Genomic DNA, 14,055 nt, shown 5'->3' with positions numbered 1-14,055 from the left:
CTGTAACTGAACCCATAGATCTGTCACATTAGGAAACATTTCTTAAAAATATGGTAATGCAAAAAAAATCAAACTGCGTTTTTGAGAATCATTATAAGATAAAGATTGCCCCATCCAGGTATAACTATCTCAAACATGTTTTATTCCAAAGCCTAGCCATTTATCTCCCATGTTGACAAAGCTGGAAGGTTTGAGAGATGTCCAATGGGAAAATTCTTAGCACTCCTTCACAATTTCACCTTCCCTAAATTAAGGGTGGGAAACTGTAATTGAGGCCTTTGTATCAGAAACGTGTGAGGGCATCCTGCGTTGAGGGAAATTGTGTGTTGAGAGGATTTTCTCATCTTTGAAAAGGCACAGTTCAGAAAGAATAGTTTGTTATGATTTTTTATCAGTACCAAAGGACAGATTGCCGGATAACCATGGGAGAGAATTATAGTGATGTTCTCCAGACCTTTTACATTACGTGTATAACTTACATAAATGGTAAGGAAGCTATTACTCCAGTAAAAGAAAACAAAGCAGCTCACCAGTGCCAGGATTGTGTAGGTGGCCTTGGTTTCAGGAGAGGGTCTTGGGCTGAGGCTGGTCCTGTGGAGATGCTTCACTGTCTTGTGATGCATGAAAATGAACTTTACAATGTACACACTGGTCCAGACCATGAGGAACACACACAGGAAATCTCGTAACACCATGCACCCTAGAAAGACAGCTGACTGAATATAATCAGGACCCTTCCCAACACAGTATGTCAGAGAATAGAATTTGTCAACTTCTGTGGTGTTGTATGGGGCCACAATGTTTATGATAACATGAATGTAGATCAGCATGTTGGTGATCCAGAAAGAACAGAAGGCAGGAAAAATGTATGTGAAGATTTTGGGTTTGAGCCATGCCCACCTAGAGTTGCTGGGAGTGATAATGATGGCCTGAACAATACTCAGGAAAGATGTGGTGCAGAGGGAAAGACCCCGGGTGACTCTGTACAGGTACATCACTACCTTACAACCAACGTCATGTAGAAAATTTCTTACTCCAAAAGCATTCATTACTTCTGGAATCCCACTGAAAACAATTGTCATGATATTCGTGAAAAGCAAATGGATAAATATCAAATCTACAGGTTTCTTTGTACGTAGCTGAACTAAGAAGGTGTTGATGCGTAACACCAGTAGCAATGTGTTTCCAATAAAACCAATCGCAACTTGAGAGAGAATGAACACTCCCAAAATAGTATCACTTGACATTATCACATTCATTGACCTCTTTACTTTGATACACTCTTGCACGGATTAAAAAGGAACCCCAAATGGTTTGTAAACCTGATGGAAACGATGGGATCATATGGAGACTCCATGAGGTAGGATCATCCCCAGCAGGGCTTGTGCAGATGCTCTGTAAAAATATTCAGGAAAGTAAGAATTAGTTCTAGAGGTAAATATCAAGGATTATTGATGTCACTGCACAGGAATATGTGGGTTGAGATAAAGCATGAGTTTTATGAAAACATAAGTGTAATTCTAAGAAATAAATTGAATAATTAGAAGTTGTTTTTGTTCATTAAAAACAATATTTCAGATTTATACAGATTCCATTTATGTTCTATGTGTACGTTCTGAACTTCACCTCAAATATTTGAATGAATTTCCATCTTCCGCCATGAATAATAGAAAATTCTTATGTATTTTAATCCATATTATTACATTTCTAATGTACATGACACACATTATTGTTTTACTCATTCACCAGTAAATGACTCCATCCCCAGAGTCGCACATGACCATCTGGCTCTTTAAATGCCTTTCCTGACCCTGCTACACACATTTCCTAACTCCAAGACACTTCCAAAGTATATGACATCACATCAGCTCATGGGTCAGTACACTGCGTCCTCCAGTTCTGTTTTGAAATTTTACTTCATCGTTTTATTCTACACTAAAGTCGCTGATTCTCCTGAATCTCTCTCAAGTAATGGGATCTATCTCTCCCCTGTCCCCTATATCACCAGACCTGAAGGTTGGAATGTCCTCTTTGATCCCCAGCACTTTCAGATAATTCTTCATCACCCAGCTTTGAAGCATCTTCTCATCAGGCTATGTCGAACACTGTCCATTTGGAGGTAATCTACTCACCCCGAATCACTCCCCTTCATAGCACTTGACTCACTGTAACACTCCCCAATTCACCTCCTGTCATATTTTTGGTGATTGTAGTATCCACACAAATGACCTGTCCCATATCCTCAGCTTCTCTCACATTTCTGATTTCCTTTCTTCCAACACTCCTGCCTCTGCTTTCCCCCACCTCATCCACACTCTCCCACTCACATACTAGAGTTTCTCATTGCCAATATTGTAAATTCATTAAGTGTTACTTCCAAGCATCTAATCCTCCTGGTACCAGCTATTTCCAGCTTATTTATGTAATCTCTGACCCCAAAATTACTTTGACAACTCCTGGGTCTGCAAAACTTCGATCTCTTTACTCTCCGCAAGATCTCCTAATCTCTCCTCTTCACTTAAACTTTCTATATCCAAGATTATAATCATTTCCTGCAAATTATGTGATGCCTTCACTTTATTCCTGCTTCTATAGTCCTCAAACACACACACATAGTCTGCCCAGTTCACATCATTCTACTCAGATAAACAAGGCTACAGAAAAATAAATAATCATATTAAGTGAACTTATGTTAAATTCTTCACACGTAGCTCCAGTGAGCTTTCGTTTCAGCCAGCAATCACACTAAATTTTCAAGAATATTCCTTGAGTATTCATTTTCTCACTCCTCTTGATGACTATTTCATAACTTGTACATTCTCAACCTACCAAGAAATTCTCTCCAACTCTCATATTCAAATGATGACTCATTGCATATATTGTATTGAGATATAATTGAAATGAACTATTCTGTTAGTTTCAAATATACAGCATAGTAATTTAATATTTGTATATATTGCAAAATGATCAATATAATTAGCCAATTTAACATCCATCACCATACACAATTACAATGTTTTTTCTTGTAATGACAACTTTTAAATTCTAAACTCCAAGCAACTTTAATTTTTTTTAAAGATTTTATTTATTTATTCGACAGAGATAGAGACAGCCAGCGAGAGAGGGAACACAAGCAGGGGGAGTGGGAGAGGAAGAAGCAGGCTCAGAGAAGCCTGATGTGGGGCTTGATCCCATAATGCCGGGATCACGCCCTGAACTGAAGGCAGACGCTTATCCGCTGTGCCACCCAGGCACCCCCCAAGCAACTTTAAAAGATACAATACAGCACTATTCACTACGGTGTCCATGTTGCCCATAACATTCCCATGACTTATTTTTTTTATAACTGAAAGTTTATACATTTGTACTCCCTTCACCCATTTCACCCACCCTTCAATCTCCACTTCTGTAAAATACCAATCTGATTTCTGTATCTATCAATTCAGTGGATGTTTTGGGGATTTTTTAAAATTCCACGTTTAAGTGAGCTCACACAGATTTATTTTTCTCTGCCTGATTTATTCAACTTAGCATAATACCAACAACTGCCATCCTTGTACTTGCAAATGGCAAGATTCCCTTGTTTTTTATGACTCAGTAATATTCAATTGTGTATATATATATATATGTATATATATACATATATATATACATATATATATTCCATTATATATACGACTAAAATGCTATTATTTATATACCTTGTGCATGCATATATATTATACATAATATTCCATTGTATATATGTGTGTGTACATTTTCCATTCTGTCTGTGTATATATACACCATATTTTCTTCATTCATTCATCCATCAATGATCTCCATATTTCATTTAGAAAAACAAAGCAATCAAAAGGTATTCCCCCAAATTCCACCAGTACATCAATCCCGCTTTCTGTATCCTTGCTCAGAACCTCAGCTTTGTACTCTGGCTCTGAGAATGGGTTGTCTATGCCTTTTGTCACAGTCCATCCATGCATTTGTGCAATCAATCTGGAAATATCTTTCCTGCTCAAGACCCTCTCTTCTGTTATTCTTTTTTCTCTTGGGCATTATCAAATATCCCCCATCAACATGCAAATGTACTGTGTATCTTGAACATTTCTTGAAAAATTCTCTTCTTCTCTTTCTAGCCATTCTCCTCTGAGGAATTATCTCTATTCCCTGTCTCCAATTCCTTACCTCTCATTTCCTCTTGATCCTGGAAAGTGGCAGACTACAAAAATGCCCATAAATTCTCTCCTGACATTGAGGTTGCACCCATGAGGTGGCTTTTTTCTGTCCCTTTAATGTGGGTTGTCACTTGGCTTGTTTTGGCCAGTCAGTGTAGAGTAAACATGACACAAGCAAAATCTTGATAAGTGCCCTTAGGTGGAGCTTGCTGTTCTTCCTCACTGCAAACCCACCACACCATCATGTGAAGCATCCTAGCCTTTTATGGGCTGAGCAACCACAGAGAAGAGATCTTCAGCCACATTCTAAAACTATATGTGAAGCCATTCCATTGCAAGCAACATCAAATCCCATATAGGACACCAGTCATCCCCTAGTTAACTACTGACATGACCACACTTGCATGAGAAAGCCTAGCCTAGATGTAAAACTACTCACAATCAAAAAGTCACTTAGAGTATGATTGTATTTATACAAAATACCCAAAATGCATAAATCTATAGACAGAAAGCAGACATGTGGTTACTAGAGATTGGAAGGATGAGGGATAGAGGAGTGACCGGGTGGGGAAGGCGCGTCTGTGCTTTCTTTGAGGTGATGAAATGTTTTGAAACTTAACAAAATGGTGGTTGTACAACATTGCAAATATTATAAATGCCACTGAAAGGCATACTTTAAGATGGTTAATTTTGTGTTATATTCCTTTCACCTCAATAAAATATATAAATATAAATATAAATAATTGTAAAATGTATGCACCAAGATGTAAGCAAGAATAATGTGTTGTGAAGATTTTAGATTTACCAGGAAATGCTAAGATGTCTTATCTTTATGGAATCTGTTAACATAATTGTCCACATTAACATCTTAAAGAAGAAAGGTTCATGACTATCACAGTAAATAGGAAAAGTACATTCATATACATTTAATATCTATTTAGGATAAAAATAAAATTTTAAGGTGTATTATAAATATGAAGGAAATTATTAACTTTGTGCAAGGTAGCTGCCTAATATAAACAGGACAAACTAATACATCATGAAACCCAAAATAATTAGTTTTTGGTCAGAAACGTCAGAAGTGTATCAATTATCCGGTCCCCCTTTTTATCTCTTAACATATGTGGTAAATAATTTAAAAAGAATAAGCACTCCATAAGACCCAACAGTGTGATTATTATCATTTACTGATGATAATGGTCTACACTGAAAATAAGGTTAAAGCTCTAGAGGAAAATAATATAATGTGCACAGCAACTCATGAATTTAAAAGTTATTTCCTTGACTAGACAACGTAATTTTAGAAAATGAAGGATGTACAGTAAATAATACTATGACATCATCTCCACTTTCTGCAAAAATTTCTTCGACATTTTATATAAATCAATTGACAGAAGTTAAGAAAGACAGAAATAAGTACCACTATATTGACATTTATACATCAGAATATCCACTATCATAGAAGGTCAATTTTTATGAATATTTAAAATTTATAATATGAAATTAAAAATTTTTTTAATGAAATGAAGATGCAATTTTCAATAAAATCTAAACCCTTTTCTTACATTGAACTTGAGAAATCATTTCCATATTTTATTTCTCTGATCAGAGGATGATGAAGAGCCAAGAAATATGAAGAAAAACAAGGCAATATGTGGAGAGAATGGTTAAAAGAAACGAGGGAATAGGTGGAAGCATTGAAAGGAAATATAGGAAAAGAGAATTAAAATCAGAGGATGACAGTTAACTGAATTGAAAAAGTAAAAAGAGGGACAATAAATATGAAGCAACATGTGACACTAGAAAGAACAGGATAGTATAGATAGTGTCATCCCAGCAGGGAAATGAGCTAAACAGAATGAGAGGAAAGAGAGGAAAAAACCAAACAGAACACAAGTGGAGGCAGGCAAACAGCTAAAGAAAATCTAACAAATAAAAAAGGCTCTGAGGCAAAGAGATTATGGGAAAGGTAACGTTTAACAAGAAATAGAAAAACTATTAGGATATATGTCTGTCAGAATGAGTTAGAAAACATGAGATGGGGAACATTAGGAAATCAAGAAAAAAGAATAATTTTCAGGAACCATTAGTGATCTGAGTAAAAGACTGTTTTGAAACATTCACATAGGATTGTGGAGACACACTTAAACTCTCAAAGTTATGATAAAGATTATTTTAAAGTAAAGACATTTGAGATTCAACCATTGCAGAAAAAAAGTCTTCTAGGAGCATTTTTTAACTCACTGAAAGCAGGAACTTCTGGGAATAAAACTTAAAAAAATCACTTCTCTGGGTTTTTTTTATTGCCATGAAAAGGTTGAAAAATACCACTTACACCTGCATAGACAATGATCATCACAAACTTTTTGTATCTCCCATTTGTTCCCCTGGAACCCACTTGTTCATGTCACAAATCATCCTCAGCCTCACTCCATTTCTTTTTTGAGATTTGGCATAAAAAGTCCTAAATTTAGTAATTTTCAAGGTTTTCTTTTGTAAGCTCCCATTGGCCCATGAATAAATTTGGGACATTTTCTTCCCGTTAATCTTTTTTCTTTGGAGGTTTAAATTGCAGGCCCCAGACCCAAAATAAAAGAGTAGAGGAAAAGGATGTCCTCCCCAACATAATCAACAAGAATCCTAAAGCTCAAAAAAGATATCAATTGGTATAATTTAAATATCAGAAAGCACTTACAAGTGTGAGGAACAGGGTGTCAAAGCAACCAAAATAAAGAACTAATAACAAAATTAACAAACAAAGAAAGAAATTTATTACCATATATGGCAATAAATGGAAAAGTGAATTAAAAATTAAAACTACAAATTAACAAAAACAGTTGTGAGAATAGAAAACAAAAGGAGGACAAAAGAGAAGTGGGCATGAAAGAAAGATAAAAAAAAAGACATAAGAGAAAGAAAGGCTAAGAGGGAGTAGACTGAATTAGTAAGAAAAGAAAAAGAGAAGAAAGTATAAACACAATATAAATTTATACAAACTTGGATAAGTAAAAATCGAGGAAGCAAACATCTAGAAATGCACTTTAGAGCAAGCAGCTTTTATATTTCAAATTAGTTTATAAATCTGAATGTGAGAATGACATATTTTATAGAGTTTATTCTATATAGATATATAAACTCTGGAATGAATTGAAGTTTCTACACACCTTTTCTTAATGTTTTTAAAAGTTTCTGAACTATGTGCCACTTTATTGGTCTATAAAAATATTTTAAATAATTTTCAAATTAGACTTGCAAAGAGAGACGTAGAAGACTTATACATGGAAACAAAACTATACAAGAATAAATGAGAGTGAAAAGAAGCTCACTAAAAGTTTTTAAGTTTACTAAATTAAAACATGTGCAAGAGGAAGGCAGAGCACATAAGAATGAGAGTAACAGGTGCCTAGTCTTATGTGAAAGAGAATTATAGAAGAATGAAAAATTTACAGAAACTATGTTAAAGAATGTAAAGAAATGACAGAAAGGAATAAAATATATGCATTTAATAAAATAGAGGCACAGACAAGAAAGAGAGTGACAAAACTGGAGAATAAAAAGAAACCAGGGGAAAATTCAAGAGGAAATTAAAAACAGAGTTTTAAAGACAATAAATAAAGTCAGAGAAATGAAAACGATGAGAACATTCACAGAAGGTGGAAGATTAGTAAAGGCATAAACAAACATAAAAAGTAAGGTACACTAAAAACAAAACACATTTCAATATAAGAGGTGAGTTTGGAAATTGCAAAGAGAAAGAAAAACTCGATAATTTTAATCAGAGCAATGAGATTTATAGATGCAGAGCAATGAAAGGAGAGGACAGAAGACTAAGATGTGGAACAGGAAGGAGAGATGAGAGAAATGGAATAGAAAAGAAATGATAAGGGAAAAAATGTAAGTGTGGGGGTAGGAACAGGGAGAGAGACTTACTGTGAAAGACAAAGGACTTAGCATAAGAAGAATCTGAAACAAAAATAGAATTGAAGAAGCAAATTCTTGGAAACAAGGCCAGGTCTCTCCCTTCAAGCAAGAGCTGCAGAAAGGGAGAGGACTTACTTCATCTGAGCTCCTCAGCAGTGCAGGGGACACCTCTGATGGGCTGCAGCTGGGTGCAGGGGCCTGGATCCAGGGCTGTAGGAGAGGCAGGTTGCTGGATCCCCAAGGACTGGAAACCAGTGTGTACGCAGTGAACTTCTTGATTTGTCCAGAGGAATCACAAATTACAGCAAATTCTCTTGATGAGCATAGAAATGTATTTAATTAAAGTCAGCACCTGTGGTCACAAACATCTCTTCCTCAAGTGATAAGTGATTCTAGATAGTTCTACAAAGTCAGAGGACTAAGTACACTTAGAGTGCTCATTGCTTTCAGCTGCTAGAAAACAAAAATGTTTTATTGCTCTAGTCAAACTACATCCATCCAGAGGGTAATATTTTTGTAAACATCTGTTTTAGAACTGCTATGGCAAAGATTTGAATCACTGAGTTTTTATTTACATTTGTCTCCTTTTATTTTCAAAAAATTTTTTTGAGTTCTTGGTTGACCCATTTATTGTGTAGTAGCATGTTGTTTAGTCTCCACATGTCTGTCCTTTTTCCAATTATTTCTTGTAACTGATTTCTAGTTTCATACTGCTGTGGTCAGGAAAGGGATTTAGTACATTTACACTTAATGTAAGTATTAATAGGCATTTACTTAGGGCCGTTTTGTTCATTGTTTTCTGGCTCTTTTTGCAATTTTTCTCTGTTCCCTTCTTTTCTTGGTCTCTTCTTCTGTGGTTTCATGGTTTTCTTTCGTGTTATACTTGGAGTCTTTCTCTTTATATTTTCTGCATATATTATAGGTGTTTGATTCATAGTTACCATTGGGTTCATATATAACATCTTTATTTATACAGCAGTCTCTACAAAGTTGATGGTCAGTTAAGTTCAGAGATTCTAAAAGTACTAAGGTTTTATGTAGTTACTCTTTTCATTGTACAAAATGTGAGCACAGATATTTCTTCTCAGTTAATTTAACTTTCTTTCATTATTTTTTCTTATATTTTTATTTAACTTCTAGTTAGTTACCATACAGTGCAATATTGGTTTCAGACATAGAATCAAGTAACTCACCACTTACTTACAACACCCCATACTCCTCACAACAAATGCCGTCCTTAATACCTATCACCCATCTAGCCCATCCCCCAACCACCTCCCTCCATCAACACTCAGTTTGTGCTCTATCATTAAAATTTACTTGGGGTTTTCCTCTCTCTTTTTACTTTTCTTTCTCTCCAGGCCCCTTATGTTCATCTCTTTTGTTTCTTAACTTGCACATATGACCAAAATTATATGGTATTTGTCTTTCTCTGACTTATTTCACTTAGCATAATACCCTCTAACTCTATCCTTGTCCATTCTTGATAAAAACCCTCCACAGAGTATGGATAGGCAAACATACCTCAATACCATAAAGGCCGCATACTAAAGGCCAACAGCTAATATCAACCTCAATGTGAGAAAACTGGGAGTTGCTCCTCTCTTAGTCAGGAACAAGAAAGAGATGTCCCCTCTCACCACAATTATTTGACATATTACAAGAAGTCCTACCCACAGCAATCAGGCAACAAAAAAGAACTATAATTCATCTAAATCAACAAGGAAGAAGTCAAACTTTCACTATTCACAGACAACATGATACTCCATGTAGAACACCTGAAAAACTCCACCAAAAAATGGCTAGAAATAATACATGAATTCAGCAAAGTCACAGGATATAAAATCAATGTATAGAAATCTGTTACATTTCTATACACCAATAATGAAGCAGCAGAAAAAGAAATCAAGGAATCAGTCCCACTTAAAATTGCACCAAAAACCGTAAGATACCTAGGAATAAACCTAACCAAAGTGGTAAAAGATCTGTACTTTGAAAACTGTAGAATACTTATGAAAGAAATTGAAGAAGAAATAAAGAAATTGAAAAATATCCCATGTTCATGGATTGGAAGAACCAACATTGTTAAAATCTCTGGGGTATCCAAGGTAACCTACACATTTAAAGCAACTCCTATCAAAATACCACCAGCATTTTTCTTTCAATTTTTAGACTAGCCTCTCTATTACAAATGCAAGGTTTTGTCTCATATTTCACATATGGTTAATTTAGCTTTCTCTCAATTATCCTACTGTAATTTTTGTCCTTTTTTAGTTTCAACACTTCAATGTCTTCATGCATTATTTGTTTCTATTATAAGAACTTAGTTGAATTGTTTTAGTTCAATCTCTGTTTACTTCAATCTGTGTTCTCTGGCTCCAACTACGAGTTTTCTCTTTCCCAAAGAGCTTTGACACAGAGGTCTATGATTTATGACTCACACATGTACTGAGAGCAGCTGTACTTTCGCCATTAAGCTTCTCATTTTTTTTCCTCATCAGATTCAAATTATATTTGATGGAGCACACTACCTAGCTCAAAAATATTACCAATTATTGAGGCACCCAGATGGTTCAGTTGGTTCAGTGTCTGCCCTTGGCTCAGCTCATGATGCCAAGGTCCTAAGATCAAGTCCTGAATCAGCCTCCCTGCTCAGGAAATTCTGCTTCTCCCTCTCCCACTGTTCCCCTAACTCATGCTCTTTCTCTCTCTCTCTCAAACATATAAATAAAACCTTTAAAATATATATGTACTTTTTTACTCTTTGTAATAGCTTATTTAACCTTAATTTTTTAATTTAAATTCAATTAACCTAGTTATTATCATTTATTTATTTGTATAATTGTTTTATTGAGATTTTATTAGTCTTCAAGAAAAATTTTACATTTCTAATATGTTATACTGTGATACATGGGAATTGTTAAATATTTTAATAGAAGTGCAAAACTATACAGTAAATTTTCTGCTATTGATTTAAAAAATATGTGTATAAAAATGGAGTGGAAACCGAAGAAATACTTCTAGTAATGGAAATAAATCCAAAATAGGAAAAGTAATATGTGGGTTTCATAAAATATTTGAGAATGTATACTACCTTTGTGTTTTGGGAAATGTTAATCAGTGTTCACTGTGTGAAGGGAACATAGTTATATTTTTACTTACATCACTCTCCATAATTAAATCAGATATAATCAAAAGCATATAGTAAACTCAAGTATTGTTTGGGATTAATGTATATAACAGTATAGACATAAAATATTTTGACTGATGAAGACAGTCTAGCATAATCAGCAAGTGTAGGTACTGTAATTTATGAGATAGATATTTCACATTAGAGAAAATCTCTAAAAAAATGAGGGTATCCAAATAATCATAAACCTAAGTATTTGACAGTTACTTTAGGAAAGATCAAAGACAGCTCCATCCATGTAAAGCACTCTAAAACGTTTTTGTAAAGATTTATTTATTTACTTTAGATAGAGAGAGAGGGTGTGAGCAGGGGGAGGGGCAGTGAGAGAGAGAACCTCAAGCAAATGCCCAGAGGTTAGCTCAGAGCCCAATGTCAGGCTCGATCCCATGAGCCTCGCCAAAATCAAGAGTCAGAGAATCTACTGAGCCACCCAGGCACCCCTCAAACAAGTTTTATTCCCTGGATCTGGTCATTTATTTTGTATGTTCATGAAGCTGGATGGCTTGATGAACTATCCAAAATGAAATTTATTAATGCCTTTTCAGAGTTTTCCCTCTGTAAAATTGTGGTGCGGGAAATTCTAATCACATGCCCTTAGTGTCAGGGAAATGTGCCAGGGTGTTCAAACTCTTAGCGGAAATAGTTTATAAAGAGGACTTTCTCATCTTTGCAAAGGCACAGTTTAGGAAGAATCATTTGTTATCCTTCATCAGTATAAGAGGACAGGTTGCTGGATAGAAGAGTGAAAAGTAGTGTGAGGACAGGTTGCTGGATAGAAGAAGAGTGAAAAGTAGTGATGTTCTCCAGCTCCTATACATTATGTCTATAACTTCTGTAAATGGAAAGGCAGCTACTGGCTGAGGAAAAACAAAAACAAAAACAAAAAAAGCAGCTCACAAATGCCAGGGTCCTGTTGGTGGCCTTAGTTTCAGGAAAGGGTCTTGGGCAGAGGCTGGTCTTGTGGACTGTTACCTGGACACACTGGTCAAGATCATGAGGAACACACACAGGAAATCTCATAAACCCATGCTCCCTACAAAATCAGCCTCCTGAAGTTTATCAGGTTCTCTCCTGCTATAGCATGTCAGATAACACATTTGTGCAACTTCATTGGTGTTGAAGGGGGCCACAGCACTTCTGATGACGTGGATGTAGATATGATGTTAGTGATCTAGAAATAAAAGAGAGACGGAAAAATGTTTGTGAAGACTTTGGGTTTGAGACATGCCTATCGATGTTGTAGGAAGTGATAATTATGCCCTGAAAAATACTGAGAACAGTTGTAGTGCAGAGGGAAAGACCCTGGGTGACTCTGTACATGTAAACCACTGCCTTACAACCAATGTCGTGTAGAAAATTTCTTACTCCAAAGGCATTTAATACTTCTGGAATCCCACTGAAAAGAATAGTTATTAGCTAAAGTGAAATGGGTGGATATCAAATCTATAGGCCTCTTTGCATGGGGCTGGAATAAGAAGGTGTTGAGGAGTAACACAAGTAGGAACGTGTTCCCAATAAAACAGTCATAATTGGAGAATGAAGAACACTCCAAAATAGCATCATTTAAAACTATTGTATTCATTGATCTCTTATACTGTGCATAGACATCTGCAGAGCTAAAAATGGAACCAAAATGATTTATAAACTTGATGGAAATAAGACAACCCCACGAAGACTCCATGAGGTATGATCACCCTTAGAAGTAAGTTGTGCAGATGCATTACCAATATTCAGGAAATGAAGAGTTAGTTCTAGAAGTAAACATCAAGAATTGTTAAAGTCACTTCAGGGGAACATTAAGGTCAAGACAAACATGCCTAATTCATAAGAATTCTTGAGATGTCTTTGGTGAAAAAGGTGGTTTTATTAAAGGGATAGGACCTGTGGGCAGAAAGAGCTGCCCTGGTGTCTTGAGGAGTGGCCCATTATATACTTTGAAGTTGGGAAGGAGTTAAGGACAGCATAGTCGTCCAAGGAATTTGGAAACGTTGTTGGAAACGACCTTGAGGGGGTTAGCTATTGTTAGGAAAATGTCATTTATTACTGCTTAGTAAAAGTCATGAGTCCTGTTGATGAGGGAACAGAAGGCAAGCTGAGGACAAAGCAGAAACTGACACCCCGCAAACCCCCCACCATGGGATGTACCTCACATTCCTCAGGCACCGATGGCTGCCCTAAAGCTAAGGAAAGGAAAAACACATAGTTAGCTAACAGAGATCACAAACCTGCCAGACCTGAGTCTCCCTCAGTTTACACATGCCCTAGTGATTTACAAGGAAGAAGCTTTCTTATCAATAGCCTAACTTCCAGAGACCCATAATTCAGTTTACTGAAGCCCTAACATTATCATCCTCTCCATAAAATTGAGGGAGGCTGAGGCAGAAGGAAATGTAAGTAAAATAGAATTTCTTTTAAACCTGCAGCCCATTGATAAGGACATGTGATAGGAGGAAAGTAACATTCCTCCATGAAACTCCCAACTATCTTCATGTTAGTGCCTCATTAGAGGGAAAAACAGCCTTGGCTTGACAATAACCAGATATCCATTATCCTGAGAATCTTCTTTAGCATATGACAGTCTTTCTAGACACCCCCCTTGTCCTCACCTCCACAGCTCCCAAGTATATTATCAGCCACACCTCACAAACCCAGTGGAGCAGCTCTTTCTGTCCATGGGTCCTTTCCCCGTGCTTTAATAAAGCACCATTCTGGGGCGCCTGGGTGGCACAGCAGTTAAGCATCTGCCTTCAGCTCAGGGCGTGATCCCGGCGT

General features: G+C 36.1%; 1 protein-coding gene and 1 pseudogene across 1 annotated transcript; both read right to left on the bottom strand.

Moving 5' to 3' along the window:
- Window positions 1-227: 227 nt before the first annotated feature.
- On the bottom strand, window positions 228-1,247 carry LOC123799331 (vomeronasal type-1 receptor 4-like). Its single transcript, XM_045808378.2, has one exon. The coding sequence runs from the start codon at window positions 1,245-1,247 to the stop codon at window positions 228-230; it is 1,020 nt and encodes a 339-aa protein (XP_045664334.1).
- A 10,680-nt stretch (window positions 1,248-11,927) lies between these two features.
- On the bottom strand, window positions 11,928-12,964 carry LOC123780273 (vomeronasal type-1 receptor 4-like; annotated as a pseudogene).
- Between the last annotated feature and the right edge of the window lie 1,091 nt (window positions 12,965-14,055).

This window comes from Ursus americanus, chromosome 5, assembly GCF_024610735.1.
Source record: "Ursus americanus isolate L20-20 chromosome 5, mUrsAme1.1.p, whole genome shotgun sequence".
In the NCBI taxonomy this organism is placed as follows: Eukaryota; Metazoa; Chordata; class Mammalia; order Carnivora; family Ursidae; genus Ursus; species Ursus americanus.
This window is presented reverse-complemented; position numbering and strand designations above follow the sequence as displayed.

Coding starts and splice junctions, on each gene's coding strand:
- LOC123799331 (XM_045808378.2), bottom strand. CDS start 1,247: ATGTCAAGTGATACTATTTTGGGAGTGTTCATTCTCTCTCAAGTTGCG.